Raw genomic sequence first — 27962 nt, 5'->3', positions numbered from 1 at the left:
TTTAGATGAAAAATAATATTTTCAGTATTTCAAATGTAACTTTTTTTTTTTTGGCTGATCTAGAAAACATATTTAAAGAAAAGGAGAAAGAGTAGAATAACTTATAATCCTACTACCCCAGATTTTAGTGTACATTCTTACAGATTTTTCTCGTATGTTTGCTTTTTTCCCCAGAAGTGGAATTATATGGTATACATTGTTTTATTATCTTCTTCCCCTTAACAACATCCCAGAAACTTTTTCTCTTATAATGATTATCTTCTACAACTTCGATTTTGATGATCTACCATATGAGTGTGTCTCAATTCATTTACCCGCTCTCCCATTGCCCACAGGCTACTAGACCTTGAGAACCTGCACCTAGAAGAGGAATGGATATCACCTGAACGTACCTGAAGGACAGCCCACAACGTGATATTCCGTTGCCTCCTGCTGGGAAGGGCATGACTGTATTTGTGATTAAATGAGGGAGAGGTGGATTACATTAAATGGGGACACCTTCAGAATTAGCAATTTCTGCTAATGGAGCACGGGGTACCAGGATGTGCTGAGCGACCACGGTGTATACTGGATGCATTAAACCCCTCCTGAAGTGTCTGCCCATCTCTTGATGTGTGAACTCCAGAGTGACAGCATCATTGTGATGAATCTGCTTAGCTTAAGGGACCCACCATGAACAAAGTCATGCCTCCTTCCCCAGGGAAGCTCTCATCCAGTGATTACCAATAGGGGACTATAATTACTTGCCCTTCTTCTTCCAGTTTGGGACATTTCTTCAGAGTGATCCCAGTTCTAGAGCTCTTTGGGCACTGGATTGCAGCTCCTCTTTTCCCTCTGCTTCATCCTGCTTTCTTCTCTTCACTCCCCTACATATGTATTCCCAAGAGCATGCTCCTGCAATAACATTCTGACATGCACATCTCCAACTCAGCGTCTGCTTCCCAGGGAATCCAATCTGTGACAGGCACTAAAATAAACTTGACTTTACTGGTCTGACCAGAGTTTAAGCGCAGGATATGTCTTATAGAGACAGTGCAAGTTAAATAATAGTTCTAAGTTCAATAGTTTTACAGATTTCTCCATAATACTGGTGTTGCTAGTAATGAAACATTTTCTTTCTAATTTAAATCAAATCTGGCCTGGAGCTCTCACCTGAAGAAGTCAACAAGAAGTGTTCTGTATTTGTTACTCTCCATGTGCTTTCCCTACCATTTGGACTGTACCAAGATCCCAGGCCTGTGATCTGAGAAGAAGTGGGTGGGGAGGTGGATAGGCATTGCCTGGCCTCAGTGGTCTCATAGGTGGGCATTTCTTGTGGTACCCTTCATGCTGTGCCAGCCTGTGACCCTCACTACTGCTCTCGGTACTGACACACTTGGTCCACAGCCTCTCCAGGAAGCCACACGTCTCCTCTTTATTACGAAGCAGGAAAGTGAGTACAACCTATTTCCTCTCTGGAAATTCCAGCCTTATTCAGTACTTTCCTTATTTATGATGAGGGGATTTTATTTCTTAAGCAGCAGCTGTTGGCTGTCAGCCAGTGTGGAGCAACCTCAGGAAGGTGACAGCCCCTGCTGAGCTGGCTACTTTTCTATTTCCTCAGGGAAGGAAACAATGGTAATACTCTCTAGTTCAGAAGCAGAGGTAGAGAAGTGCCCTCTGGTTCCTGTGCTGGGGACAGATGGTTCCATTTTTATGAGGGCTCCTATCTTTTTCCCTGGTTCAGGTCCTGCAGTTGTCTCTGTCCACCCTATACTAAGTTGGGTGGGGAAGCCATTGTGGAAAGATGCATCAGAGAAAATGTGATTGAGCCACTGTTATGAGTTGAATTGTGTCTCCCCAAAAGACATGTTGAAGACATAATCCTCAGTGCCACAACATGTGATATTATTTGGAAACAGGGTCTTTGCAGAGGTTATTAGTTAAGATGAGGTCATACTGAAGTAGGGTGGGCCTTTAATCCAATATAACTCATGTCCTTAAAAGAAGAGATCTAGAGATACAGATACAAGAGGGGAGAACATCATGTGACGACAGAGGCAGAATTCAAAATCCTGCAGCTGTGAACCAGGAAACGCCAAGGATTGCTAGCAAACCACCACCGGAAGCTAGAAAGAGGCGAGGAAGGATGCTCCCCTACAGGTTTCAAGGTGGGCATGGCCCTGCCGACACCTTCATTTTGGACTCCTGGCTCCACAGTCATGAGACCATAAAGATCGGTTATTGGAAGCTGCTTGGTTTGTGGTATTCTGCTGCGGCAGCCCTAGGAAATGAATACAGTGATTATCACAAAACCTTTAACTAGTGAAACCAGAAAGAGACTTGGTGTTCTGTCTTCTAGTTCAGAAATTGACCCACGTGCTATTCCCAAAGTAGCCAACTTCTAACTGCTTAGGCAGACTGTTTCTTTAGATCCTCTTTGTGACAAGCATTATTGTAGCTCTAATAGTTGCGTACCAAGAACAATATTTAGTTGCTGAGAAGTCTGTTTCTAGCTCAGGGAAATTAGTGAAACTGAAAGAAAAGCTCACAGGGTTCAGGGAACTGGGAAATCCTCATAGGCAGGGGTCCAGGAGGGATTTCATTAAAGGCCTCCGTGCAGAGAAAGAACCTCTAGAAAGAAATTTGAAGATTGCGGAGTACTATTCAGTGTCTTGTTTCATGTGGAGGAAACCAAGATGTGGGAAGGTTAAGTGGCTTACCAGGCCAAGCTGGTAAATGCTGGGGCCAGGACGGGGCCCCTAAGCATCCTGAGATGCAGGACAGTGTGCTTTTCCCAACTCTGAACTCCCTTGCTGGCCTGGCGAAGAGTTGCACAAAGTCAGGAAGCCACTCTGAGGATGTTCTATACTGACGTCTCAAAAATAGTGAGGTAAGCAGAATGAGCTTTGAGGAATGGGCCTGGCGACTTGTTTGAACTGCAGGTAACGTCTGAAATGCAGTGTTAAGATAATGAACAGTGTAGACTTTTGTGTAAGATAATGGTGTTATATCCCAGCTCTGTGGTTATAGGGCCAAGTAACTTTAGTAAAACTTACTTTAGTAAAACTTACTTGTTTGTAAAAGGCTTGGCTTAGAATAGGTGCCCGTTAAGGTTAGTTGTCTTTCTTTCCTCAGTTCTTTTTCAAGTTCTCATCTGTGTCCTAAAAATTTAATCTGATATAATAATGAGTATAGTTGTGACACACTATTTCCTTTGTTCCTACTACTAAAAAATAGATAAGGTTTACTAAGCAGATCCTAGACACTGTATCACAATGGCTTTAAATAGGTTACTAATGCCCATAAGCCTAGGATATAGTTATAATTATTAAACTCATTATATAGATGAAAAACCTAGGCTTAAAAAACCAAGGAACTGGCCAGATACGGTGGCTCATGCCTGTAATCTCAGTACTTTGGGAGGCCAAGATGGGCAGATCACTTGAGGTCAGGAGTTTGAGACCAGCCTGGTCAACATGGTAAAACCCTGTCTCTACTAAAAATACAAAAAACATTAGCCGGGAGTGGTGGCGGGCGCCTGTAATCCTGGCTACTTAGGAGGCTGAGGCAGGCAGAAGAATCGCTTAAGCCTGGGAGGTGGAGGTTGCAGTGAGAAGAGATCATGCCACTGCACTCCAGCCTGGGTGACAAAAGGGAGACTCTATCTCAAAAACAAACAAACAAACAAAAAACCCAAGACTAAGGAACTTGATGAGGCTCACATAAGTAGATAGGGGTGGAGCTGGAACAGGAACCTAGGCAGTCTGTGTTTTCTGTGACAAATATGAAAAATCAAGAAGAGCAACATTTAGTCCCTAAACTCCACCATGAAGTGAGAACAGTCATGTTGCAAGGCAGGAAGCTATAGTTTGCTTAATTCTTCCCAATTACCAACAGGTGGCGGTTTGTCAATTTACAACATTGTTGATATGTACATAAACTTAAATGACTTAGAGTTAGTTCTGCCTTTTAAATATGAATCAGCAAGCCAAGTGTAGCCAAGATAGGAAAATTAAGTATTCTGATTAATATTTGAAATATTGGACTGTTTTCTAGCAACACCATCTATTGTACTCAAATCCACCACCAAATAGACTAGAGTTTATACATCCACACGTTTCTTGAATTTTTTTTTATAACATCTCTACCTCATGATTGTTCAGACTACTTGAACACCTCCCAAAATGAGCATACCACCTCTTACAGAAGCCCTTTTCATCTTTAGAGAACACTGAAAATTCTCTCCGTTAGTGGTTTAAAGATCTAAATGTAAAAAGAGCAAAACTTTCAAAATATCAGAAGAAAATACCAGTGCTCCTCAATTTATGATAGGGTTACATCCCAATAAAGCCATCCTAAGTTGAAAATATTGTAAGTCCAAAATGCATTTAGTAACCTAACCTCCCAAACATCATAGCCCAGCCTAGCCTACCTTAAACATGCTCGAACATTTACATTAGCCTGCAGTTGGGCAAAGTCATCTAACACAAAGCCTATTTTGTAAGAAAGTGTTGAATATTTCATGTAATTTATTGAATATCATACTGAAAGTGAAAAACAGAATGGTCATATGGGTACTTAAATTATGGTTTCCATTGGATGCATATTACTTCTGTACCATCATAAAATCAAAGGATCGTTGAGCAGGACCATCATAAATTAGGAACTGTCTGTATAGAAAAAAATATCTTTACTACTTCACAGAAAAAAAATCTTTATTATTTCGGGGGAGAATATTATTTTTTAACCAAAATTACAAAGGAAAAGATGGAGACATCTGATTACATTAAAATTAAAAACTTCTGTTTCTCCAAAGACTTCATAAAAATACAAAAAGCAAGACACAGACAGTCATATGGCCCACCCTAATGATTTCATTTAATCGTAATTACCTCTTTAAAGACCTGATCTCCAAATATGGTCACATCCTGAGGTCCTTGGGTCAGGTCTTCAACATATGAATACGTGGGGGCACAGTTCAACCCAAACACTCACCATAGTAGTGATATTTAATAAAAATCTGGGCTGGGCACAGTGGCTCACACCTCTAATCCCAGCACTTTGGGAGGCCAAGGTGGGTGGATTGCTTGAGCTCAGGTGTACGAGACCAGTCTGGGCAACATGGTGAAACCCTGACTCTACAAAAAATACAAAAATTAGCCAGGCCTGGTGGCACGTATCTGTGGTCCCAGCTACTCAGATGGACGGTTTAAACAATAAACATCTATTTCTCACAGTTATGGGGATAGAAAGTTCAAGATCAAGGCACTGGCAGATTCAGTGTCTGGTGAGGGCTCCCCTCTAGCTGTGTCCTCCCATGGTGGAAAGGTGAGGGCTCTCTGAGGACCCTTTTATAAAGGCTCTAATCCCATTCACCAGGGCTCTACCCACAACCTAATCACCTCACCCATCTCTTAATACTATCACATTGCGGGTTAGGATTTCAGCATATGAATCTGGTGGGGGAGACATAAACATTCAATCCATAACTCTCTGATAATAATAGTATAGTTGAGGATGTGAAGCCATAGGAAATCTTATATATTGATGACGAGGAAACTGATTTTGCATTAAAATTGAAGATGCAAATATCCTATTACCAGCTATTATGTTCCTAGAGATGTATTCTAGAGAACTTTTGCATAGGTAATTAAGAAGACAGGTACACAGATAATCATACCAGCACTGGAAGAATCAGAAACAATCAAAATATCCGTCAGCAAGAAAACAGAGTACGTTAAATGATGGAATACAGCAAGAAAACAGAGTACGTTAAATGATGTAAGTCAGTGAAAGCTAATGAACTAGTGCTATACATGGAACATAAGTGAATCTCATAAACAGAATGCAGACTGTTGCTACAGTCTTCTAGATAATGATTTCCCATGACTGTATTTTGTTCTGTAAAGGGACACGGCCATTCTCACACTGCTAGACATTCAGACTGGTTCTTCCATGGCCTTCCAAGGCTAGTGGACCATGAGGCTCCTTTAGGACTTGTCAACATCCCAAGCCTTCCCACTAGAGCCTCTTTAACTGCCTTTACACCTTACCCTTCCCACCCTCAGGATATAGGTGTTGACAGGTGTCAGTTTGTGACCTCATTCAAGATTCTTCATTCAGTTAATTGCATGTCTTTTCCATTTTCATCATATCAGTTTCCAGCAGCTGATAAATTCCCTGGGTCCTTGTTATGTAAACAACCCCAATCCGTTTTTTGGAAGCATTTATAACATGAATAAAGAGAATGACTATACTTCCTGGGGGGAAAAGGATTCTGTCTACCAATGGCACAGCACTACTGTGCATAACGTGTGCTTTCCTGCTTATGACAATGTCATGCTTTAATATATTAGGTACTGGTATAATCAATAAGGTGTGTAAGTTTCAACTCAAGTTGGCCTTGGAAAAAGGTTCTCTTTCTCTGTTATCTAGCTACCTAGAGAGGAGCTGGGTTCAGGAGAAATGGCTTTGAGAGAGGCACTGTGTAGGGAAGGGGTTATAAGCACACAGGACCATGAGCCAGATGGGCCTGGATTTGAGTTCCAGCCCTGCTTTTACTATATGTGAGACTTACGACAAGTTTTGTTATTGTTCTTTTCCCTTTGTGAGCCTGTTTCTGCAGCTCTACCTTCTTTATAGGGTTGATTAGATAAGATAAAGTATATGAAGCAATTAACATGACTTCCGCCTACTACATAGTCGGTAAACATTAATGTTATTAAAGAGATCATTTCTTTAAGATAACAATTTCAAGGTTTGAATACAAGATGATAGTGGCCTTTATGTGGTAATGAGGTACAAAACAATGAAACAACTGGAGTGATCGAAGTTTCCACTGAGGAGCTGTTTTTTTATTTTCTCCCAATGTGATTTAAGAAGATTTAAGACTATGGAAGGAAGCCAGGCCTCCAACTGTGGTTCCAGCCTGTAGCTGTGGTTGAATAAGTGACCATCTGAAGAGTATCCCTGGGTAAGTAATTTAATTTCCCTGTATCTTACTTTCTCTTCTATAGAATATTGATTCATGGGAAGATAACAGTTTTGGAAAACCCTCTAGATAGGGACTGTGTTAATAGCCATGCTTGCGTTGCTCTGTAAACAACGCAAGCGCTGGGAGTGCAATCACTCAAATCCCATGTCCTGCTTTCAGCGGCTTTCACCCACCGATATGATGTCTGAGTGTTCATTGTCACCAAGGCCATTTTCACTGAGGTTTAATTTGAAACGAGCTGCATCTACTGCAGGACGGACATAATGCAGGTGTGCTCCGCTTTAGAGAAGAACCTTTGCCCAGGAATCTGCACATCGGCCTGATGAATCACAGGGAAATGATCCTGTCAGAGACCCCTCGGGATGTTTCTGCCTGAAAATTTGGCTTTAGCAGGAATGGCTGCTGCTCCCTGGCTCCAGTGGCTGCATATTGACGGATACTTGCCCCATCAAAAAAGCATACAGATGTCCCTCGGTGTGTGAGGGGGATTGGTTCCAAGGACCCTCAAGATACCAAAATCCTTGGATGTTCAAGTTCCTTATATAAAATGGCATAGTATTTGCATATAACCTATGAATATCCTCTCATATGCTTTAAGTTATCGCTAGATTACTTATAACACCTACTACAATGTAAATGCTATGTGAATAGTTATTTTACTGCTTCATTTCTTTTGTATTATTATTTTTTCCCAATATTTCCCATCCGTGGTTGGCTGAATTGGGGGATGCAGAACCTGTGGGTCAATTAAGAAGTAAAGTATTATTAGCCCAGAGAAACACTCTTCTTACCTTTAAGGATTTGAAAATAATGGGGCTTATTCCAAAGCAAGTATAGTGGAAAATACTACTTAACAGTAGACTGAGATGCTGTAAGAATTAACATTCTGGGTGTAAAGGGCAATACAAATCACACAGTGTCTGACACACAGTAGACTCAGTGAATTATATTGAATTGAGTGAATAGATGGAGTACGGGTGTAAGAAAAGAAGAAAGGAAGAAAGGAAAGAAGGAATGAATTAGAAGAAATTAGCCAAAAAGCTAGGACTTAGGCTATGTAGGCTATGATCATAGCTTGAATGACCCTAGGCAAGTCCCTCAGTTTCTCATCTGGGCAACAGAAACAACGTCTTCCTTATTGGTTTTCTGTGAGAAATAAATCAAATTACGTAGAGAGATATGTGGTTGAAAGCACCTGACAGTCATAAGACCTGCAGATCAGTATCAGTTCAATACAATTCATCAAATATTTGCTAAGCACTTACTATTTGCCTGGCATTGTATCCTGGGTGCTAGAATTATGTAGAGATGAATAAGACAGCCAGGCTTGTACCCTGGATAAGGCAACTGGGATGGAGGCAGTCCCAGTTCTTGATCTTAGGACTTTTATTTTATTTTTCATATATTCCTAATAGACTCTTGAAATCCCCCTCTGGTTGAGCTGCCCCAGTCCTTACCCACTGAAAACCCACAAGTCTATTAGAGGAGACAAAACTGTAAACCGAAAATTCCAAAGTTGCGAACTGCAACAATGGTGGCCCCTAGAAGTAGGAAGGAAATAAGGAGGGGCTGAGGAACTGGAGCAGCGGAGTTGGGTGAAGGCACCTGAAAGGGACGATGCATGGGCTGAATTACAGAAAATAAACAGGAGTTCCTATATAACGAAAAAGCAGAGAAAGGGCATTTCAGATCACAGGAAGCATCACATGCAAAGCCAAAGAAACAGGAAATTGCTAATTCCAGCTTCTGCCATTAACTGGCTCTTTTTAACCTTTCTGGAATTTCCTCAGGGTCCTCTGGAATTTCAGTCTTCTCATCTCAGAAAATGAAGGTCGGGGTGGAAAGAAAGAATCTAGAGTTCGGGAAGATGTTTTCTAACTGGATATCTCCATGCTAGAGCATAAAGAAAAGGGGTAGCTTTAAAAATGGCACGAGCCAGAAGCCCCATGTTTTGTGACTATCAAGATGACAGGCAGAGCCTGCAGCCATTCAGAAGCTTTCTCCACTTGATCTTAGCCAAAAGACCAAGAAGCGATCAGAAATTTTCTCAAAGATTAATTTACCCACTTCACCAGTACTTAGGGCGTGGACTGAGCCAGGGTCAATGCTATCAAAAAGACCACAGTCTAGCAGAGGGAGGCAGGCAGTAAATAGGTATATGAATACTTGGAAACCACATTGGTCTGTACACTCTGAGTGCATGGGGACCGGATAACAGAAGCTCCCAGGACGTGCAGGTCACGTCCAGGTGACATGCAGGTTGAGTGACGGTTTATCTCCTAGCCAAATTAACTTCCTGTTTCCTCATCCAGCCTCACCTTCTCCCAGAAGCCGAAAACATTTTCAGCCGCCAATTTTTCCTTGGCAGGACGACAGGGTGCCCTCTCTTCACCTGCAACCTTTCCCAGGCCTTGCCTGGGGCTCCACGCACTCACTGCAAATGCGGGTCCCAGAGCTGACCACAAAGTGCCTGCTCCCGCGACAGCTTCGCGCAGACCTGAGTGCCCAGTGCAGAGCCCCCGGCGTCGTGGGAGAGGGTGGCGGGAAGGCGGGATGTGCAGCGCCTTTGGGTTGGGCCGCGGCAGCTGGGCGGGACTCAGCCTACAGTATAAAAGGGGAGCGCCACTCTCCCGGCCGCAGTACTGAAAGTGGCGCCCCAGCAGCGGGCTAGGGACCACTGGCACTGAGCTTGCAACCAGTCCCAGAGACACTGAAGAAAAAAGGTCTGATTTCTATTTATTCGTTTATTTAGTACAAAAGAACGGAAGCAGGGCTGATTTGTGGGTGCAGAAAGCAAGGCTGGAACTGGTCCAGGGTCTTAAACACGTCGGGACGGTTACAGGGTCCGGGGGAGGGAATCCAGCCGCGTCAAGGGGCTCCAGCAGCCCCAGGCGCCCAAACTCAGCAGCTTCTCTCTCCCGCAGGCGCATCTCTTCCCGCCACTCCTAGCCTCAGCCTCCAAGGATGCGGCTCCTCGAGAAACTCTGCTCCTCCAACTCAGGCAGCTCCGCGCCGAAGCCCGCCTTTGCTAAAGTGCTCACGCCGAATCGCATCCCCGAATTCTGCATCCCGCCGCGGCTCCCGGCGCCCTGCGCGCTCGAGTCTCCAAGCCGGGCCGCCGCCCTGCCCCGGCGCTGCGCCGCTGAACGCGACCTGTGGCCCCGCGCGGCAGACGAGGACGCCGGCCGCACGGACTGGGACCCGCGCTCGCAGGCCGCGTTGTCGCTGCCGCACCTGCCCCGTGTGCTCACTGCCTACGGCTTCTGCGTGCTGCTCGAGAGCCCGCACACGCGTCGCAAGGAGTCGCTCCTGCTCGGGGACCCGTCCGCGCCCCGGCCTCGGACCCGCGCCTATGGCGGCGGCTGCGGCCCGGACGCCCCCCTGGAGACCCTGTGCGGCCCGCGAGCTCCGGGCCCGGCCACCCCCGCGGTCCCCGGCCGTCCCCGCCCGCCCGAGGACGCGCTCGTCCGGCGGCCCCGCGGCTGCCATCTTCTGCGCGCCCCCGACGGGCTGCTGAGCCGCGCGCTGCGGGCCAGGAGGAGTCGCCGCCTGGCCCGCGCCCGCTCCGTCTCCAGCGGGAACGAGGACAAGGAGCGCCGCGCGGGCTCCCAGTCCCCGGCCCGGGCCCCCTCCGCCAGCCCGTCTTCGTCCCGGGACCCGCTTCCTGAGCGCCTGGAGGCCGAGGGCACCCTGGCTCTGGGCCGCGCCGGCGACGCCCTGCGCCTGGCCGCCGAGTACTGTCCGGAAACCGGGCGCCTCCGTCTCCGGCTGCTCCGCGCTGAGGGCCTCGCAGGAGGCGCCCCGGGGCCTCGTGCCGTCCGCTGCCGCCTCAGCCTCGTCCTACGCCCTCCGGACACCGCGCGTCGGCAATGCAGCATTGTGGTGGGGCGCAGCCGCAAGGCCTCCTTTGACCAGGACTTCTGCTTCGACGGCCTCTCGGAGGACGAGGTGCGCCGCCTGGCTGTTCGCGTCAAGGCCTGGGACGAGGGCCGCGGCCGGGAGCGGGGCCGCCTGCTGGGCCAGGGTGAGCTGTCCCTGGGCGCCCTCCTGCTGCTCTGAGGGCCCAGCCCTCCCCAAGGCGCTCTGCCCCGGAGACTCAGGACACTGACAGCCGCGTGGTACAAAATAAATGTTATTTATTTTTCTATTTATGATATTGCTTTATTGACGTTTTAGTTTCTCTCAGTCCACATTTGTCATCGTTTATTGGTATAGAAGAAAAAGATAATGACTCCCCGTTCTGTTCACAGGACCCCCATTCCTCTTTCCAGACCAGTTTTTACATTCCAAGGAAAAATGGGTTGTTTTGGGACTGGGAGAGAAAGGAAGTACACCCATTGCGTTGTTTTTCATTCCTTCCGATTTTCTATAATTGTTTAACAGTTTTTTTTTTAAATAAAGCAAGTTATTCATTCAGAGTCATGCCCAGTGTTACGATTCATATACACAGCTTTACATATTGATGCGGCATAGGTAATAGCCTAACTTGTGTGCGCGCACGTGCACACATCAGAGTGAGACATAAGGATGAATACCTTGGTGGGAAGAACAGGTTTCTTTTGGAAGTTAATTTTTCAAAAATTGCTGAGGAAAAGAAATGGGAAGTGGAGGACCTTCCAATAGATGGTTATGTAGGGAATAGGTATTCCTGGGGTCTTTCTCTTACCTAGGAAATCTTAGAAAATAAATCTTTCCTGCCTCTGTAAACAAGGTGATATTTTTTGTGGCATTCTCTCACCTAGCTGTGTGTCTAATTACACAGTAATTAGCTTGCCGTAGGATTTCCTAGATGAGTTAAGAAGTAAATTGTCAGTTTCTTGAACACTGGGTTCTACAGAGTGTTTTTAAAATCCAACTGATTTTCATTTGTTAATTCAACAAATAAACCTGAGTCCACTGGAAACTGATTACACCCAAGAGAATTTGCCCTGGGCTACAGGAATCCACCATGTAGTGGAAAGCACAATGGAGTGGGAGACAGATACAGAGTTCAATTTTTTTCTGCCACTTGTCTGGACTAGGGCAAATCAGTTAATCTCCCTGAGCCTCATTTTCTCCATCAGTGAAAAGGGAGTAATAGCTACCTCACATGGTTTTGTGAAGATATGCCTTAATATCCAAATAACCCTTGAATACATGTGAAATATGATAGCAAACCTGAAAAGACTTGCACTGTACTGTTGAACAGTGCTCAATAATGTTCCAGAGAATGAACTCCTTCAGGTCTCCTTTCTTAACAGTTGTTTCTCCCTGCTCCTGAAGTGGAGCCTGGCAAAGGTATGGCTACCTGAGACTGAAGACTTAGAAGAGCCAGGAGAGGGAAAGTAGAACCCTTTAGTATCCCCATGGTAAATTTCCCCGTGAGCAACAGTTTGCACTCATTCTCCATCAGAAATTTCTTCTGCATTGTTGTTACAATAATGAGATCTCGGTACAAATTTGATCAGACTAAAAATCCTGGATTTTAAATATTATTTCAAAGTGAACAGCCTTTAAAAATAATCTCATCAAACTACTTTTGAAATTGAGAAAACACCACAGAGATGACATGCCCAAAGCTATACAGCTCATGTGCATAGCTGAATTCAAACAAGAACCAAGTGTTCTGACTTCTCTGGAAGACGTTTTGGAGGAAAGTATTCCAAGAAGAGACTGTTCAACCTATGTATTCATATATAAATACATATGTATTCGTAAATAACCTATGTATTCATAAATAAATATATTCATAAATAAATACATGTTTTTATTTAGTAAAAATAAATACATGTATTTAGTAAAAATGGAATTAGTTTCATTCTGTAGACCTCAGAGAACATAATGAAGATGACATACATAAAGACGTCATTCCTTTTCAGAGGGCTCAATTTGACAAAAATGAAACTTCATGTAAAAAATTGACTTAATAGGTAAAGAATCTGGAATGAGCACTTGATGAAATACAACATTTGTTTGTGACTGATAATATATATTTATATAAATTTATATATTTTATATATTTACACAAATATGTAAATTTATATAAATATATATAATGTCAAGATCACTGAAATCTGAGAGTGACATCAGCAAGATGGCTGACTAGGAGCGGCATGCAGTATTTCTCCTGTGCTGGGCTTATTTCACTTAACATCATTTTCACTAGGTTCATCCACATCGTTGCAAATGATAGGATTTCATTTTTTAATGGCTGAATAGCAATCCATTGTGTATAGATACTAAATTATTTTATCCATTCATTCCTTGATGGACACTTAAGTTGATTCCATACCTTAGCTAGTGTGAATAGTGCACCAATTAAGATGGGAGTAAAGATATCTTTTCAACATACTGATTTCCTTTCCTTTGAATATATACCCACTAGTGAAATTGCTGGAGCCTCTAGTAGTTCTATTTTCAAATTTTTGAAGAATGTTTGTCATCTTCATAATGGGTGTATTAATTTACATTCCCACCAACAGTGTATAAGAGTTCTGCCTTCTCTATGTTGTTGCTAGCATTTGTTTTTTGTTTTTGTCTTTTTGGTAAGAGCCACATTAGCTGAGGTGAGGTGGTACTTTATTGTGATTTCGATTTTCACTTTCCTGATGATTAGTGATGCTGAGTACTTTTTCATCTACGTGTTGGCTATTTGTACGTCTTCTTTTGCCCATTTTAAAATCAGATTATTTGGATTTTTAAATTTGTTTGTTTGCTATTGAGTTGTCTGAATTTATCATATACTCTGGATATTAACCCCTTGCCTGATGCATAGCTTTCAAAAATTTCCCCCGTTCTATAGGTTGTCTCTTCATTCTGTTGATTGTGTCCTTTGCTGTGCAGAAGCTTTTTAGTGTCATGTAATTTCATTTGTCTATTTTTTGTTTTGTTGCCTATGCTTTTGAGGTCCTATATAAATAATTCTTGGCCAGACCAATGTCATGAAGTTTTTCCCTTATGTTTTCTTGTAGCAGTTTCACAGTTTGGGATCTTACATTTAAGTTTGTAATCCATTTTGAGTTTAACTTTTGTATGTGGTGAAAGATAGGGGTCTAGTTTCATTCTTCTGCATGTTCATATCGTTTTCCTAGCACCATTTATTAAAGGGACTGTCCTTTCCCAATGTGTCTTCTTGGCACCTTCATTGAAAATCAGTCGTAAATGTTTAGATCTATTTCTCGATTGTCTATTCTGCTCCACTGGTCTATGTGTCGGTTTTTATGCCAATACCATGCTGTTTTGGTTATTACAACTTTGTAATATATTTTGAAGTGATGTAGGGTGATGCCTTCAGCTTTATCCTTTTGCCTCAAAATTGCTCTGGCTATTCAGGGTCTTCTGTGATTCTACACAAATATAAGGATTTTTTTTTCTATTTCTGTGGGGAATGTCATTGGTATCTTGATAGGTATTGCATTCAATCTGTAGATTGCTTTGGACAGTGTGGGCATTTTAACAATATTAATTTTTCCAGTCCATGAACACAGGATATGTTTTCATTTCTTTGTGTCCTTTTCAATTTCTTTCACCAATGTTTTATAGTTTTCATTGTGGAGATCTTTCACCTCCTTGGTTGAACTTTTTCTGAGGTTTTCAAGCATCATATGTTCTCACTGATAAGTGGGAGCTAAGCTATGAGGATGCAAAGGCACAAAAATGATACAATGGACTTTGGGGTACTTGGAGCTCGGTGAGGAATAAAAGACTACACGTTGGGTACAGTGTATACTACTCGGATGATGGTTGCACCAAAATCTCAGAAATCACCACTAAATAACTTGTTCATGTAAGGAAACACCACCTGTTCCCCAGAAACCTATTGAAATAAAAAAAATTATTCAGAGTTTAAAAATTTTATTTTTTGTAGCTATCATAAAAGGGATTGTTTACTTGTTTTTTGATTCGTATATATTGAACTATCCTTGTATCTCTGGGATGAATCCCACTTTATCATGGTGAAGGATCTTTTCACTATGCTATTGAATTCAGTTTGCTAGTAATTTGTTGAGGATTTTTGTATTTGTGTTCTTCAGGGATATTGGCCTATAGTTTTCTTTTTTGTTGTATTTTTTTCTAATTTTGGTGTCAGGGTAATTCTGGCCTCAAAGAATGAGTTTGGAAGAATTCCCTCCCCTTCCATTTTTTGAGAATAGCTTGAGAAGAATTGGTTAGTTCTTTAAATGTTTGGTAAAATTCAGCAGTGAAACCATTAGGTCCTAGGCTTTTTTTGACGGGAGACATTTTATTACTGATTCAATCTTATTACTCATTGTTGGTCTGATTGGGTTTTCTATTTCTTCATGATTCAGTCTTAGTAGGTTGTGTGTGTCCAGGAGTTAATTCATTTCTTCTAGGTTTTCCAATTCATTAACATATAAGTCATTCATAATAGTCTCTTATGATCCTTTGTGTTTCTGTGGTATGAGTTATAATGTCTTCTTTTTTATCTCTGATTTTATTTATTTGAGTCACGTATCTTTTTTTTTTCATAGTGTGTTAGTACATTTTTTGTTGCTATAACAGAAAACCACATGCTGGGTAATTTATTTACAAAAGAAATTTATTTCTGACATTTCTGGAGGCCGAGAAGTTCAAGATCAAGCAGCTCTATCTGATTAGAGTTTTTTTGTTGCATCATAACATGGTGGAGGGTATCACATGACAAGAGGGCAAGAACATGATAGCTTACATTCCTCTTTCTCTTCTTATAGAGACACTAATCTTATTATGGGGCCCCACCCTGATGACCTCATCTAATCCTAATTACCTCCCAATAGCCCATCAAATATGAATTTAGGGGTTAATTTTCAAACACATGAAATATGGGGGACACATTCAAACCATAGTAGTTACTCTAGCTTTATGTTCATCAAATTTTTTAAATTTTTATATTTTTTCTATTTATTTATTTATTTTAGTCTTTTATTATTATTATTATTTTATTATTATACTTTAAGTTCTAGGGTACATGTGCATAACGTGCAGGTTTGTTACATATGTATACTTGTGCCATGTTGGTGTGCTGCACCCATCAACTTGTCAGCACCCATCAACTCGTTATTTACATCAGGTATAACTCCCAATGCAATCCCTCCCCACTCCCCCCTCCCCCCTCCCCCCTCCCCATGATAGGCCCTGGTGTGTGATGTTCCCCTTCCCGAGTCCAAGTGATCTCATTGTTCAGTTCCCACCTATGAGTGAGAACATGCGGTGTTTGGTTTTCTGTTCTTGAGATAGTTTGCTGAGAATGATGGTTTCCAGCTGCATCCATGTCCGTACAAAGGACACAAACTCATCCATACATTAAAAAGTCAGGAAACAACAGGTGCTGGAGAGGATGTGGAGAAACAGGAACACTTTTACACTGTTGGTGGGATTGTAAACTAGTTCAACCATTATGGAAAACAGTATGGCGATTCCTCAAGGATCTAGAACTAGATGTACCATATGACCCAGCCATCCCATTACTGGGTATATACCCAAAGGTTTATAAATCATGCTGCTATAAAGACACATGCACACGTATGTTTTTTATGGCACTATTCACAATAGCAAAGACTTGGAATCAACCCAAATGTCCATCAGTGACAGACTGGATTAAGAAAATGTGGCACATATACACCATGGAATACTATGCAGCCGTAAAAAAAGGATGTTCATCAATTTTTATCTTTTCAAAAAACCAACTCTTTGTTTTGTTGATCTTTTGTGTTGATTTTTTTGTCTCTATTTCACTTATTTCTGCTCCGATTTTTATTATTTCCTTTATTCTACTAATTTGGGGTTTTGTTTTTTCTCATTTTTCTAGTTCCTTGAGGTGCAATGTTAGAGTAGTTTTTTTTTTTTGGAGCACTTTCCACCTTTTAGATGTAGGTATTTATTGCCATAAACTTGCCTCTTAGAACTGCTTTTGTTGTATGTATAGGTTTTGAAAAGTTGTGTTTTCATTTCCATTTATCAGAATAATTTTTAAAATTTTCTTTTTAATTTCTTCATTGATCCATTAGTCATTCAGGAGCATGTTGTTTAATTTTCATGTATTTGTCCAGTTTTCAAAGTTCCTTCTGTTGATTTCTAGTTTTATTCCATTGTCAGAAAAGATACTTAATATAATTGGTTTATATACCGTGATTACGGTATGAGAGTATTCTGAATTTGTCTGTATGCTTACTTTTGTCAGTGAGTTTTGTAGCTTCAGATGTTTTCTTGTTACATGTTAGCATCCTTTTCCTTCAGTGTGATGAAATCCCTTCAGCATTCCTTGTGAGACAGAATCATTCTATCCTGAGGCAGGCCACACTTAGAGGCCTAGGATGTTGGCCAGTAACCACCAGGAACTACTCCATAATTTCTCATGAGGTCCAGGCTGATGAGAAGGCCTTGCTTTTAAAAGCATACCCATAAGACTAAGGAAGAATGTCTATATGTATTTTAATGACCCAGCTTGGGTTGCAATCCCAATCCTGAACCGATTCCTGCAAGAGGAAAGATTTTAGCTTTAGAACTATTGAGCCCATCTGAGTAGCTGAGTGTGTAGGTCAGCTCCTGATGAGACAAATGCTTCTTCCTTTTAGGAAGTAAGAAAGAAGAGTTGAGGTTGCTTATTAGGTAAATGTTTAAGATGAATGGCTATGCTAATTAGCCTGATATAATCACTGTACATTTTATGTATCAAAACATCACTAGGTATCCCATAAATATGTACAATTATCATGTGTCATTTTAAAGATAAAATAAACAAAAAGATATATTAATTGATTGTAATTTATGGGCCTTATTTGAACCCCAAATCAAGCAAACTATAAATAAATAAATAAATAATATATAGTTATATTTGGCCGGGCGTGGTGGCTCACGCTTGTAATTCCAGCACTTTGGGAGACCGAGGCGGGCGGATCTTGAGGTCGGGAGATCGAGACCATCCTGGCTAACACAGTGAAACCCCGTCTCTACTAAAAATACAAAAAATTAGGGAGTAGTGGCGGGCGCCTGTCGTCCCAGCTACTCAGGAGGCTGAGGCAGGAGAATGGTGTGCACCCGGGAGGTGGAGCTTGCAGTGAGCCGAGATCGAGCCACTGTACTCCAGCCTGGGTGACAGAGTGAGACTCCGTCTCAAAAAAATAAATAAATAAATAAAATAAATCTATAGTTATATTTATCAGACAATTGGAAACTCGAATGCTGAATACGGATTGGATATTAATGAATTATTGATAACTAAATTTGGGTATGGTAATGGCATTAGAAATATGTGTTTTTTTTGTTTGTTTGTTTTTTTTTTTTTGAGACGGAGTCTCGCTCTGCCGCCCAGGCTGGAGTGCAGTGGCCAGATCTCGGCTCACTGCAAGCTCCACATCCCGGGTTCACGCCATTCTCCTGCCTCAGCCTCCCGAGTATCTGGGACTACAGGCGCCCGCCACCTCGCCCGGCTAGTTTTTTGTATTTTTTAGTAGAGACGGGGTTTCACCGTGTCAGCCAGGATGGTCTCGATCTCCTGACCTCATGGTCCGCCCGTCTCGGCCTCCCAAAGTGCTGGGATTACAGGCTTGAGCCACCGCGCCCGGCCTAGAAATATGTTTTTAAAGAATGTGTTTGTCCTTTAGATATACATATAGAAATATTTATGGGAAAAATATTTAAATCTGTAGTGGATATTATGGTATGTCTCCCACATCTACTCACTCCCCTCCCAGGACTGAAGTACTCACTCCTGTAGCTACTGAGAGGTTTGGCTATTGACAGCTCATAGCTCAGATCCCCTCTGAAACTTGTTCTCTGAGCAATCCTACTTCTTTCACTTCCCCACAGGTATTGATCCCAAGAGCAACACCCAATAAACCTCCTGCATACAAAAAAGGAGAGGGAAGGGGAAGGGGAAGGGCCAGAAAAGGAGAGAGAAGAGAAGAGAAAGAAAAGAAAGGCCAGAAAGACAAATCTATACTCTGCATGGCCTTTGAAATGTTTAATTTCTTTGAACTAAGGTTTTGTCTTTTCTAAAATATTGAGTGTGAAGATGAGAAGGGTTAAATGAGATTGTTGCGTTTATTCAGAGCAAAATCATAGTAATAGGTAAACAGTTTTTCATTTTCATATGTAATTTGAACACCTCCTCTCTAGCTCACGAAAATGATTATAATTTTGCCGCATGGCTTTATGCACATCTCTCTTCAGCCTGTACTAGGGTAGTCTACTGGGAACATGTCTGGATGAGTGCACTAAATGACAAAAACACAAAAAATTACATCTTTCCATTCTACTGGTTTTACACTTCAGAGTCCATCTGCCGTATTCCAGAGAGAGAAATAACAGTTCAGCTGGTGTGTGCCTCTAAAATCCAGCCATCACTAGGAGGTTTCATCATTTGGGAATATCAAGGCTTTGTCAAAATATCCTTATGTGACTGGACACTAGTATTTACCCTAACAGGGAAAAATCCGTATTTTATTTTATCTGGCAACAGAACAGGATGTATTTTGCAGATGGGTGACCAGTTTCTGATTTACAAAAGAATGGATATCCCTTGTCTCTGTCTGTCAGGAGGTGGTGCCTCATATGTCAGAAACGCTCAGACAGTGTTCCACTCCTCCTCCTAGCTACCTGGCTCAGAGCCACCGCATCTTCCTCCTTTACTTGTGCTGCTCTGCGTTTCCTTCTTCAACATCATCGTGTGTTTTTTTAATTATTATTACTATTTTTAAGTAATTCAGGTTTACAGAACAGTTGCTAAAACTGTTACTAGAACTCCCATGTACCCTTCACCTATTTCCAAATATTAACATTTTACCATAACATTTTTCTCATTATCCTTTTCTATCTATAATCTATCCTTTGAAAAATGAGTTTAAACTGTACTACCATCAGATTTAATTTCCTAACACTCTACTTGTATTGCAAACAAAATCCTTCTATATCTGACATCACCCAGAATTCTTAGCATTAAAATTTAAGATCCATTCTAGTCTCTCTCCAGTCCAACTCCTCCAACCTTATCCTCTGGGATCCCCTGTCTCCAGTATTCCTCTGCAGCAAGGAGAAGGTCCACTTCCTGTGCCATGAATGTATCTCTTTACTGTATCCTGATCAAATTTGTGCTGTGTGAATTTTTCATCATGATCATAAGACGAAACATTGTTGAAACTGTATTTACACACAAGCCATTAAACTTGTAGAACTGATAAAAGAAAAAGCTAACCAACAAACGTATTTGATATAAAAATGTTATACACAGAGCAGATAGCTAAGAGTAGAGGTACTCATATAAGAAGTCTTCTCCTAATTGTAAAAGGCTCATCTAGAGGAAAACACAGTAGAAAAGCTTGGAGTTTGTGAAGCTTCTTCTGGGAGTGTCAGTCCACTATTAATCTGCCTCAAAACTCCTGCTCATTCTGCAGGTTCCAGCTCAAACAGCACCCTCCCTGGAAAGGTCCCTCCCACCCCAAGTCTCCCAGGTAGGGATTCTTCCCCTTTGGGCCCATCAGACTGTATATAATCCTATTGTACAACTGTCCTATTATAATTGTTAGTCTGCCTTAGTAGACTGTAAGTTCCTTGAGGGCAGGGATCATGCCTTTTGTCTTCTTATTCCCAGCACAGTGCATGATGCATAGAAGTCACTCAATAAATACTTGGCGAAGTTAGTCACTTTCTGCTGCTCGGACCAGGCTGCCATTCTTCCTGCCTGGTGCATTAATTTTGATGCAGATCATTTGGTTGGCCTGCAAACCGTGTCAAAATGTCAACTACTTTTTCAGGTAAGACAGTGTACTTGATGGTAGCTTACCTGAATTGCATGCATCACATCTTGCAGGAAACATGTCTCTGAAAGGATCATCTTAGAAGATCCAAACTTGTAAAATGATAACAGCCTGAGAGGTGCTGTTTTGACTTGTATATACACCTTCTGTACATATTAATAATAATTTTCTGAATATCACTTCCTATGTGTAAAGTGCTTCCACAAAATGTACACCTTTTGATCCCAGCAGTAACCCTTTGTCAGGTATAGACACTATTATTATTGTTTGCTCTGTTTTACAGAAAATGAACTTTAATAAACTGCTCATGCTAACCCAGGTAGTGAGTGAAGGAGCTGAGAATCAATCCCAGGTCTTCTGGTTCTTCTGGTCCCAGTTGAACTGTAAGCTCCTTGAATCAGGGTGCATTTCTTACACCTCTTTATGTATTCCTGCTAATACCCTCTAACCAAGCTGTATGTGTAGGAGGTAGGCCTGCCATGAATATAGATGAAATGCATCAGTGTTGGGCAATTGGTCATCAAATAAAAAATGGACAAAATGGAGAAAGATCACCTGGAGCCAGCTTCAGGTAGTCGGCTAGAAGTGAGAGGACACTCAGGCCAACCTAGAGTTCTATCGTCTCTAACTCCCTTCCCCATTTTTCTTCTACCTTAACCCATATTCCATAAGATGTTCGAAGGGTGTCAGTCCCTACACTGACAGTAGATGGTCACAAATTTCTACTACTCTATGTAAAATTTTTTATAGGAAGTCCTTATTTCCAAAAATCTCCTAACTAAAAAAAAAAAGACAAATTTGAAAACCCAGACTTGATGTGGTCAATGATATGGGGGAAAAAGGAGAAGGACAGGATTAAAGTTCGTATTTTGCCTTTGGTTTTGGCTTACTGAATAATTAATAAATATATGACTAGATTATATGCCTGCATAATTTTAACAGCTCATAGGAGAGAATTAGACATAGTGTAATTTAGGAGGAAATAATGGCACAAAGAGACTCTGATTGCTTCTAAAGGGATGCTTATTTCCACTTACTATCTATTCTAGTTTAGTTACATTTTTCTGCTCAGGTTAAATTAGAATCATTCTGGATTTCTCTCATCATCACTCTAGAATCTGTCGGTGGGATTTTGGGGCCAGCCCTCACTCGAGTGAACTGTGCTATCAGCTGTCTCCTGCAGGCAGTGAATCCGCAGAAGAGAAGTCAGCCTCTTCAGAGGTGGGCAAAGCCTGGTGAGAAATACAGAAACATGACTACGAGTACTGTGGTAGGATGGTGGGACCCACGGCAATGCTTTTCTTTATTCATAATTTTGTTTTCAAAGCTGAGTTTCCAATTGAAAAAACAATCAAAACACTGTACTTGATTTTATAGAGATTGTTTTAGAATCGGAAAGAATTATCCTTGGGCAAGGTGCTTAATCTTGCTAAATCTTAGCTCTATTTACATCATAGGATTATTTTACAATCAAAAGAGGCCTGTCTTTAATAAAGACTGGAAACTCGGTGGAGGCAGCCTGGGAGTAACTAGGAGCTGTCAGGGGTCTACGCTAGTGCAGGGAAACAGGCAAAGGAAAGGGTGAGGCAGGCGAACTCTGACAAGAATCCATCTGTGTGTATTTGGCACTAGTAATAGTAATGATATGATGTTGGGGTTGATAACTAACATTTATTGCATGTTTACTATTAAGGTATCATGGTGAGGATTTTATATGCACCCATTTATTTATTTATTTATCATAATCTTCTACCTGGGAGGGAAGTACAAAGAGAAAACCAAAACTCAGAAATAAGCCTAGATTTTCAAGCTAAGCAATTGCAGAGCTGCTCATGTAACCCAGGTTGTACAAGGTAGTGGTTAAGAGCATGGATTTTGAAATCCAACTGTTTTTTCTTTACTTATGAGCCATGTGACCTTCAGGGGTTTACTTTTTTCTCTGTGCCTCTGTTTCCTCATTTTGGAATCGGGATGTAATATCATCTATTTTGGGGAGTTCTTCTAAGAATTATACAAATTATTATGTAAAATTCTGGCCTATTCCAAGCCTTTCAACATATATCAAACACCTGGTCAAGTTGTTTCCATGATACCAGAAGGGACATCTGGAGAATTCAGAATCTGAGTGGGGCCCCATTCTTAGCTGGATGTCTAGAAACCAGGGTTTTCTGGCTGACTTTGCCTGAGGGGGATTGTGTCCTGGCTCCTGACCCCATCCCAGTGTTGACCCCATTCTCTGAATCAGATCATTCTGAATTTGCCTTGCCTGATCTCTACCTTATATGAGGTCCCGAGGCTAATTCAGCACATCCTCTCAATGCCCTGGCCCTGGAGTGATGGCCTGTGCCAGGGATTGCAAGTCTCAATTATGTGAATGTTCCTACCTCTGGGAGAACAGAATGTGAGGAGAGGGCCTCTGTGTGAGCCCCAGGTCTTTGCATCAGTACGTTGGGCCGCTGAGTGATGGTGGATGGTTGTGGAGCAATGCTGGGAAAGGAGAGGTTGTTGCTGGAGAGAGCCTAGGAGCCAGGTGAGGGGCAGATTCTACTCTATGGAAGGGCGTGATTAACAGGTAAGGGACCTTCAGCCCTTTGAGATGTCCTGGGCTGTGCCCCTCCTCAAAGCAAGGAGAGAAGAATTCGTAATGGGGGAACTCATACAGTGGTGTGAGCTAATTTCTCCCCAGGATCTTGGCAAGGAGGTCTTGGACTCTGTCCCATGTGACAAAGGCCAAAGATTTGCCTCTGGAATTGAGGTCCTCTGGAAGAGAGAAAAAGGACAGTGCTGGGGTGTCTCTTGGCTCCAGAGCAGAACCACTAGTGGCTTTGCAGGATCAGGCTTACAACTTATGTTACTCCCTCTGCCAGGTGGGAAGCCTATACTGAGGCCCGTCAGAACCACCTGGGGCTGAAGGCCTTCTGCGGTAGGTACCTTTTGGGATAGGCTGCAGGCTTCCCAATAAGCAAGGGAAGTGAGGCCAAGTTGCAGCTGATGGGTGCAGCCCATATCCACAGCTGCATGGGAGCAAAGACAGGCAAGAGGGCAAGGGACTCAAGGTCATTGGCAAAGGAGTGGTTGGTGCAAGTGGACAGGGAAGCGAAAAGAGGAGGGGCTGGCTGCGAGAACAGGTCCATGCCCCAGTGTCTCAGAGCAACTGTCAAACAGTATCATTGGAATCAGGGATGAGAACAGGAGGGATAAGAGCGTAACATTATTAATCAGTGCATTCTAAGTGCAAGGCATTGTTCTAAGTGTTTTACATCTATTAAGACATTTGATCCTCGTGGTAGCCTATTACTATTCCTACTTTGCAGATGAATAACGTAAGCGACAGAAAGGTCTAGTGTTGCTGAGACCATTCAGCAATTAGTGAGGGGTGGCCGGGCGCGGTGGCTCACGCCTGCAATCCCAGCACTTTGGGAGGCTGAGGTGGGCGGATCACGAGGTCAGGAGATCGAGACCATCCTGGCTAACACAGTGAAACCCCATCTCTACTAGAAATACAAAAAATTAGCTGGGCGTTGTGGCGGGCGCCTGTAGTCCCAGCTACTCAGGAGACTGAGGCAGGAGAATGGCGTGAACCCAGGAGGCGGAGCTTGCAGTGAGCTGAGATCGCGCCACTGCACTCCAGCCTGCGTGACAGAGCGAGACTCCATCTCAAAAAAAACAAAAACAAACAAACAAAAAAACCCACAAAAAAACAAAAAAACAATTAGTGAGGGGTTAGAACTTGGATTTGAACCCAGGCAGGCTGGCTGCAGAGATCAAGTTCTTAACACTTTTTCTTCCCTGTAGAAGACTCCGGGCATGAGAGCTGAGGTGCCTGCTGCAGGCAGACACGGGTGGAGGTGGGGTTTGAGGAACAGTGGGATGGTGGAGTAGGACGGATATTAAAAACAAACTTCACTCATCTCACAATTTTTTCCCAGGCATTAGCCTGAAAATGTAAATTCTGCATAAATCAAGGCTTAGAGAAAATGTCCTAATGCAGTTTACTATGAGGTATTAGTGCTATAACTATACCAGGAATCAAATACATCTGCCTGTGTCCCAGAAATTTTCTCCAAAGATGGATATTATAAGGATGCTGCTAAAAAATAAAATAGTAAGTACATTTTCCCTGAGAAAGGGAACAAATACAAATAACTTGTAAGGCAACTAACTTGAGATAAAAGCAGAGGAAAATTGAAGAGCTGTGAATGGAACATCTGATGTGGCTTTGTTTCCATACAGATCATGTGACAGGAAACTCCAACAGCCTAATCAGTTCTGTTCTTTGTGTTTCCACTCACCATTATGTGGTCAGGGTCATGATACCGCTTATGTTCCAATGAACAGAAATCCAGAAAGGGAAAGGATCTGGTGAGGCTGGTTGGAGGACAGGAGGGAGGTCTACTGATATTCTGCAGCTGTTTGTCCAGACTGTGTTTTCCTTGTAAAACAGGCCACTCTGGGGTGCTTCCTCTTCTCAAGAGGAGAGAATATTATGGAGCATTAGAGAAGGTTTAGGGAGCACTTACTGTGTAAGTTCTTCAAGACACTTATAATCTTATGAAAGAGAAAGACATGTCTAAAAAGCAGGACAAAGTGAAAGATGCCCAACAGAGGCAGATGCAAAGATGAAACTCTGATTAGATCTAGCTTTCAAGGGCCCCCTTACGGACGGGGCAGACCCTGCTGTTCTTACCATCTGCTTTCTCTCTCCTGGTTCCCTGGGATCTTCCCTGATGAAGTCCGGCTCGCAGGTGGCTTTCCTTTTACACACTTCAAGGGCTCCATGAGGGAAGATGGTTCAGGTGGATAATATGATTTTCATAGAGATAAACCCAGAGGTGTGGGCCTAATGCTTAGGTGGTGAAGCCTGGACAGATGGAATGGTCCGGGGGTAACGTGCAAGTCCCTAGAGACTGGGTCCGGGACCAAGATTGAGGATCCAAGAAAAGAGGTTGCAGTCCTGTAGGAAGGCTGGCTAAATGGGGACTGTGGAAGACACGTTCAATGTTGAGCCATAGGGAACAAGGGAAGAAGGCACACAGTGAAGAGGAGGAATGGGGTAAGGCTGGTGTTGGATGAGTGTCCACAGCACAGTCACCCTGGGCCTGCCTTCCTATCTCCTCCCTGCCTCCTCAAGATCTGTTCCCAAAGGCTTAGCTGGAACCAAACATTTGCAAAATGGGTTATGTTTTTACCTCTTCCTAACTTTATGCTTTCTGACATGCTTTATCATTTTCATTGGTCCTCAATTGTGAGTGTTTTCACAAACTTTAGTGTTCTCTAACTTTGTCTATTTCATCCTGTCCTCCCCAAGCCTCATTCTTTCAGCTCACACATATACACTCTTAAAGATAAAGGGCAAAGTTTTTGTTTGAAGGAACACTCCAAACATTTCTACTTATAATTTTTAATGGATTTGCCTACTATTTGTGGGAAGGCAGAGTGAAATCAGGCCATCTGTGTTCCGTTAAGACTCATCCACTTCATACCAGGGTGACTTCAGGCAACTTACTTAAATTCAATCAGCCTCAGTTTTCCCATTTGCAGAGTAGGGCTGATAATAATGAAACTCACCTTACTTAGAGTTGCACTAGGAATCAGAGATAATATCTGCAAAGACCCTGGCCTGGTGCCTGGTAATGGCTTGGTCCAGGCACCTCTTCACTGGAAAGAGGAGTGAAAGTAGATAGAGGTGGAAATTCTTCAACTGAGATTAAATTCTGAATTCAGTATGTTTCAATATGGAATTACCAAGTTACCTTAGACCCAAAACATATATACACACACAGGAATCCCGCCAGACAGAAAGCTTTTGTGATATCTAAAATCAAATAATGGATAACTATTCATATTGGCTTAAAAGAGGTCATTTCTGTGCTTTTCAAAACTCTGAAAGCAACCCATAGCACAGTCCTGGGAATGCGTAACTCTTAAGATCGTGAGAATTGGCTTAGAACTTACACAGCTTGCAAGCCTTTCCTGTTTGGGGGGAAATTTAATATTTCATGGGTTGTTGGAGTGAGAATCAAAATAAGCTTAGTTTTCATTGTGAAATGAGTTCCTGTTTTCTGTGTGTCTCAATGCATTGCAATTTAATTCTCATGAGCGCAGGATTCTTGTCTTGTCTTGCTTTTTACTGTATCCCCAGTCTCTAGAACAGTACTTGGCACACAGTAGGGCTCAATAAATATTTCCAAAGTAAAAAATGTATAATCGTATTATTTCCAGTAAATTGTTTAAGGAGGCAAGTAGACCTATGTTTATATCTATGTTATCTGCATATCCTTTCTTTCTGGATTTCTGACTACATCGGTAATTAAACAACGTGTGAATAGATGAATGCCCCCTCTTGGGGCCTACGTGGAAAGATCACAATGGCTGAAGAAGGAGTGCCAGCCTGTGGACTTAGGGGAGGCAACTATGTGTAACATGCTCCAAGAGGCATGAGAAATTGCCTGAGAATTCCTCCACGGCACCCTGAAAGTGGCTCAGAGGGGACCGAGAATGAGCTGGCCCATCCAGAAAAGCTTGGCATCAAAACCAGGAAGAAGCAGATGGGGGCCCAGTGACCAGATGCCATGGCAGGATATGAGCATCAACAATGAGGCCAGTTCATAGGCACAGGGACCAGATGAAGGCCACTAAGCCACTGCTCAGCAGAGCCAGTCACCCCAGGCAATGGGTCTTAGTCCAGCATCTCCTCATTGGAAAGAAGAGTGAAAGTAGATAGAGGTGGAAACTCTTGAACTCACTGAGTTTAAATTCTAAATTCACTATATTTAAATATGGAATTACTGAGTGACCTTAGACCACCCTCCCCACACACATGCACACACACACACACAGACACACACACACTTTACCCAGGAATCTCACCAGACAGAAAGGTTTTATGATATCTAAAATCAAGTGCTTAAAATCACGTGATTTCAAAAATAACATGAGTAACAAAACAAAATCTTAAACATCTGGTCTCTAAAAATATTTGTAAATTGGTTTTCTCTGGCAGCTATAAAGGTCACAGTTAATTTAATAAGAAATGCAACTGCTTGTCAGAATCATGACCAGGTTGAACTTTGGTCTGAGTTGGCAGTTTCTGGAGAAGCAGGTGGCTGAGGTGAAAACCTAGCCAGCATCCGGCTTTGTTCTCAGTGGGGTGTTACGACTTTGAGGGCAGTGACTTGCAGCTGCTGCAGGTGATACTTCAAGCAGGTTCATGATGCTCACATGGGTGACACTAGGAGACCCTTGGCTCTCAA

The 27962-nt window shown here is 42.4% G+C and overlaps 1 protein-coding gene across 1 annotated transcript; it reads left to right on the top strand.

The window, feature by feature from the left end:
* Positions 1–9612: 9612 nt before the first annotated feature.
* C2CD4B (C2 calcium dependent domain containing 4B) lies at positions 9613–11394 on the top strand. The gene is made up of 2 exons (XM_045395564.3): positions 9613–9699; positions 9901–11394. Exon 2 carries the CDS (start codon positions 9941–9943, stop codon positions 11033–11035), a length of 1095 nt encoding a protein of 364 aa, XP_045251499.1. The 5' UTR covers positions 9613–9699; positions 9901–9940; the 3' UTR covers positions 11036–11394.
* The last annotated feature ends 16568 nt before the right edge of the window (positions 11395–27962 follow it).

This window comes from Macaca fascicularis, chromosome 7, assembly GCF_037993035.2.
Source record: "Macaca fascicularis isolate 582-1 chromosome 7, T2T-MFA8v1.1".
In the NCBI taxonomy this organism is placed as follows: Eukaryota; Metazoa; Chordata; class Mammalia; order Primates; family Cercopithecidae; genus Macaca; species Macaca fascicularis.
This window is presented reverse-complemented; position numbering and strand designations above follow the sequence as displayed.

Bases quoted from the DNA above. Each gene is read 5' to 3' on its own strand.
- C2CD4B (XM_045395564.3), top strand. From the start codon at position 9,941: ATGCGGCTCCTCGAGAAACTCTGCTCCTCCAACTCAGGCAGCTCCGCG.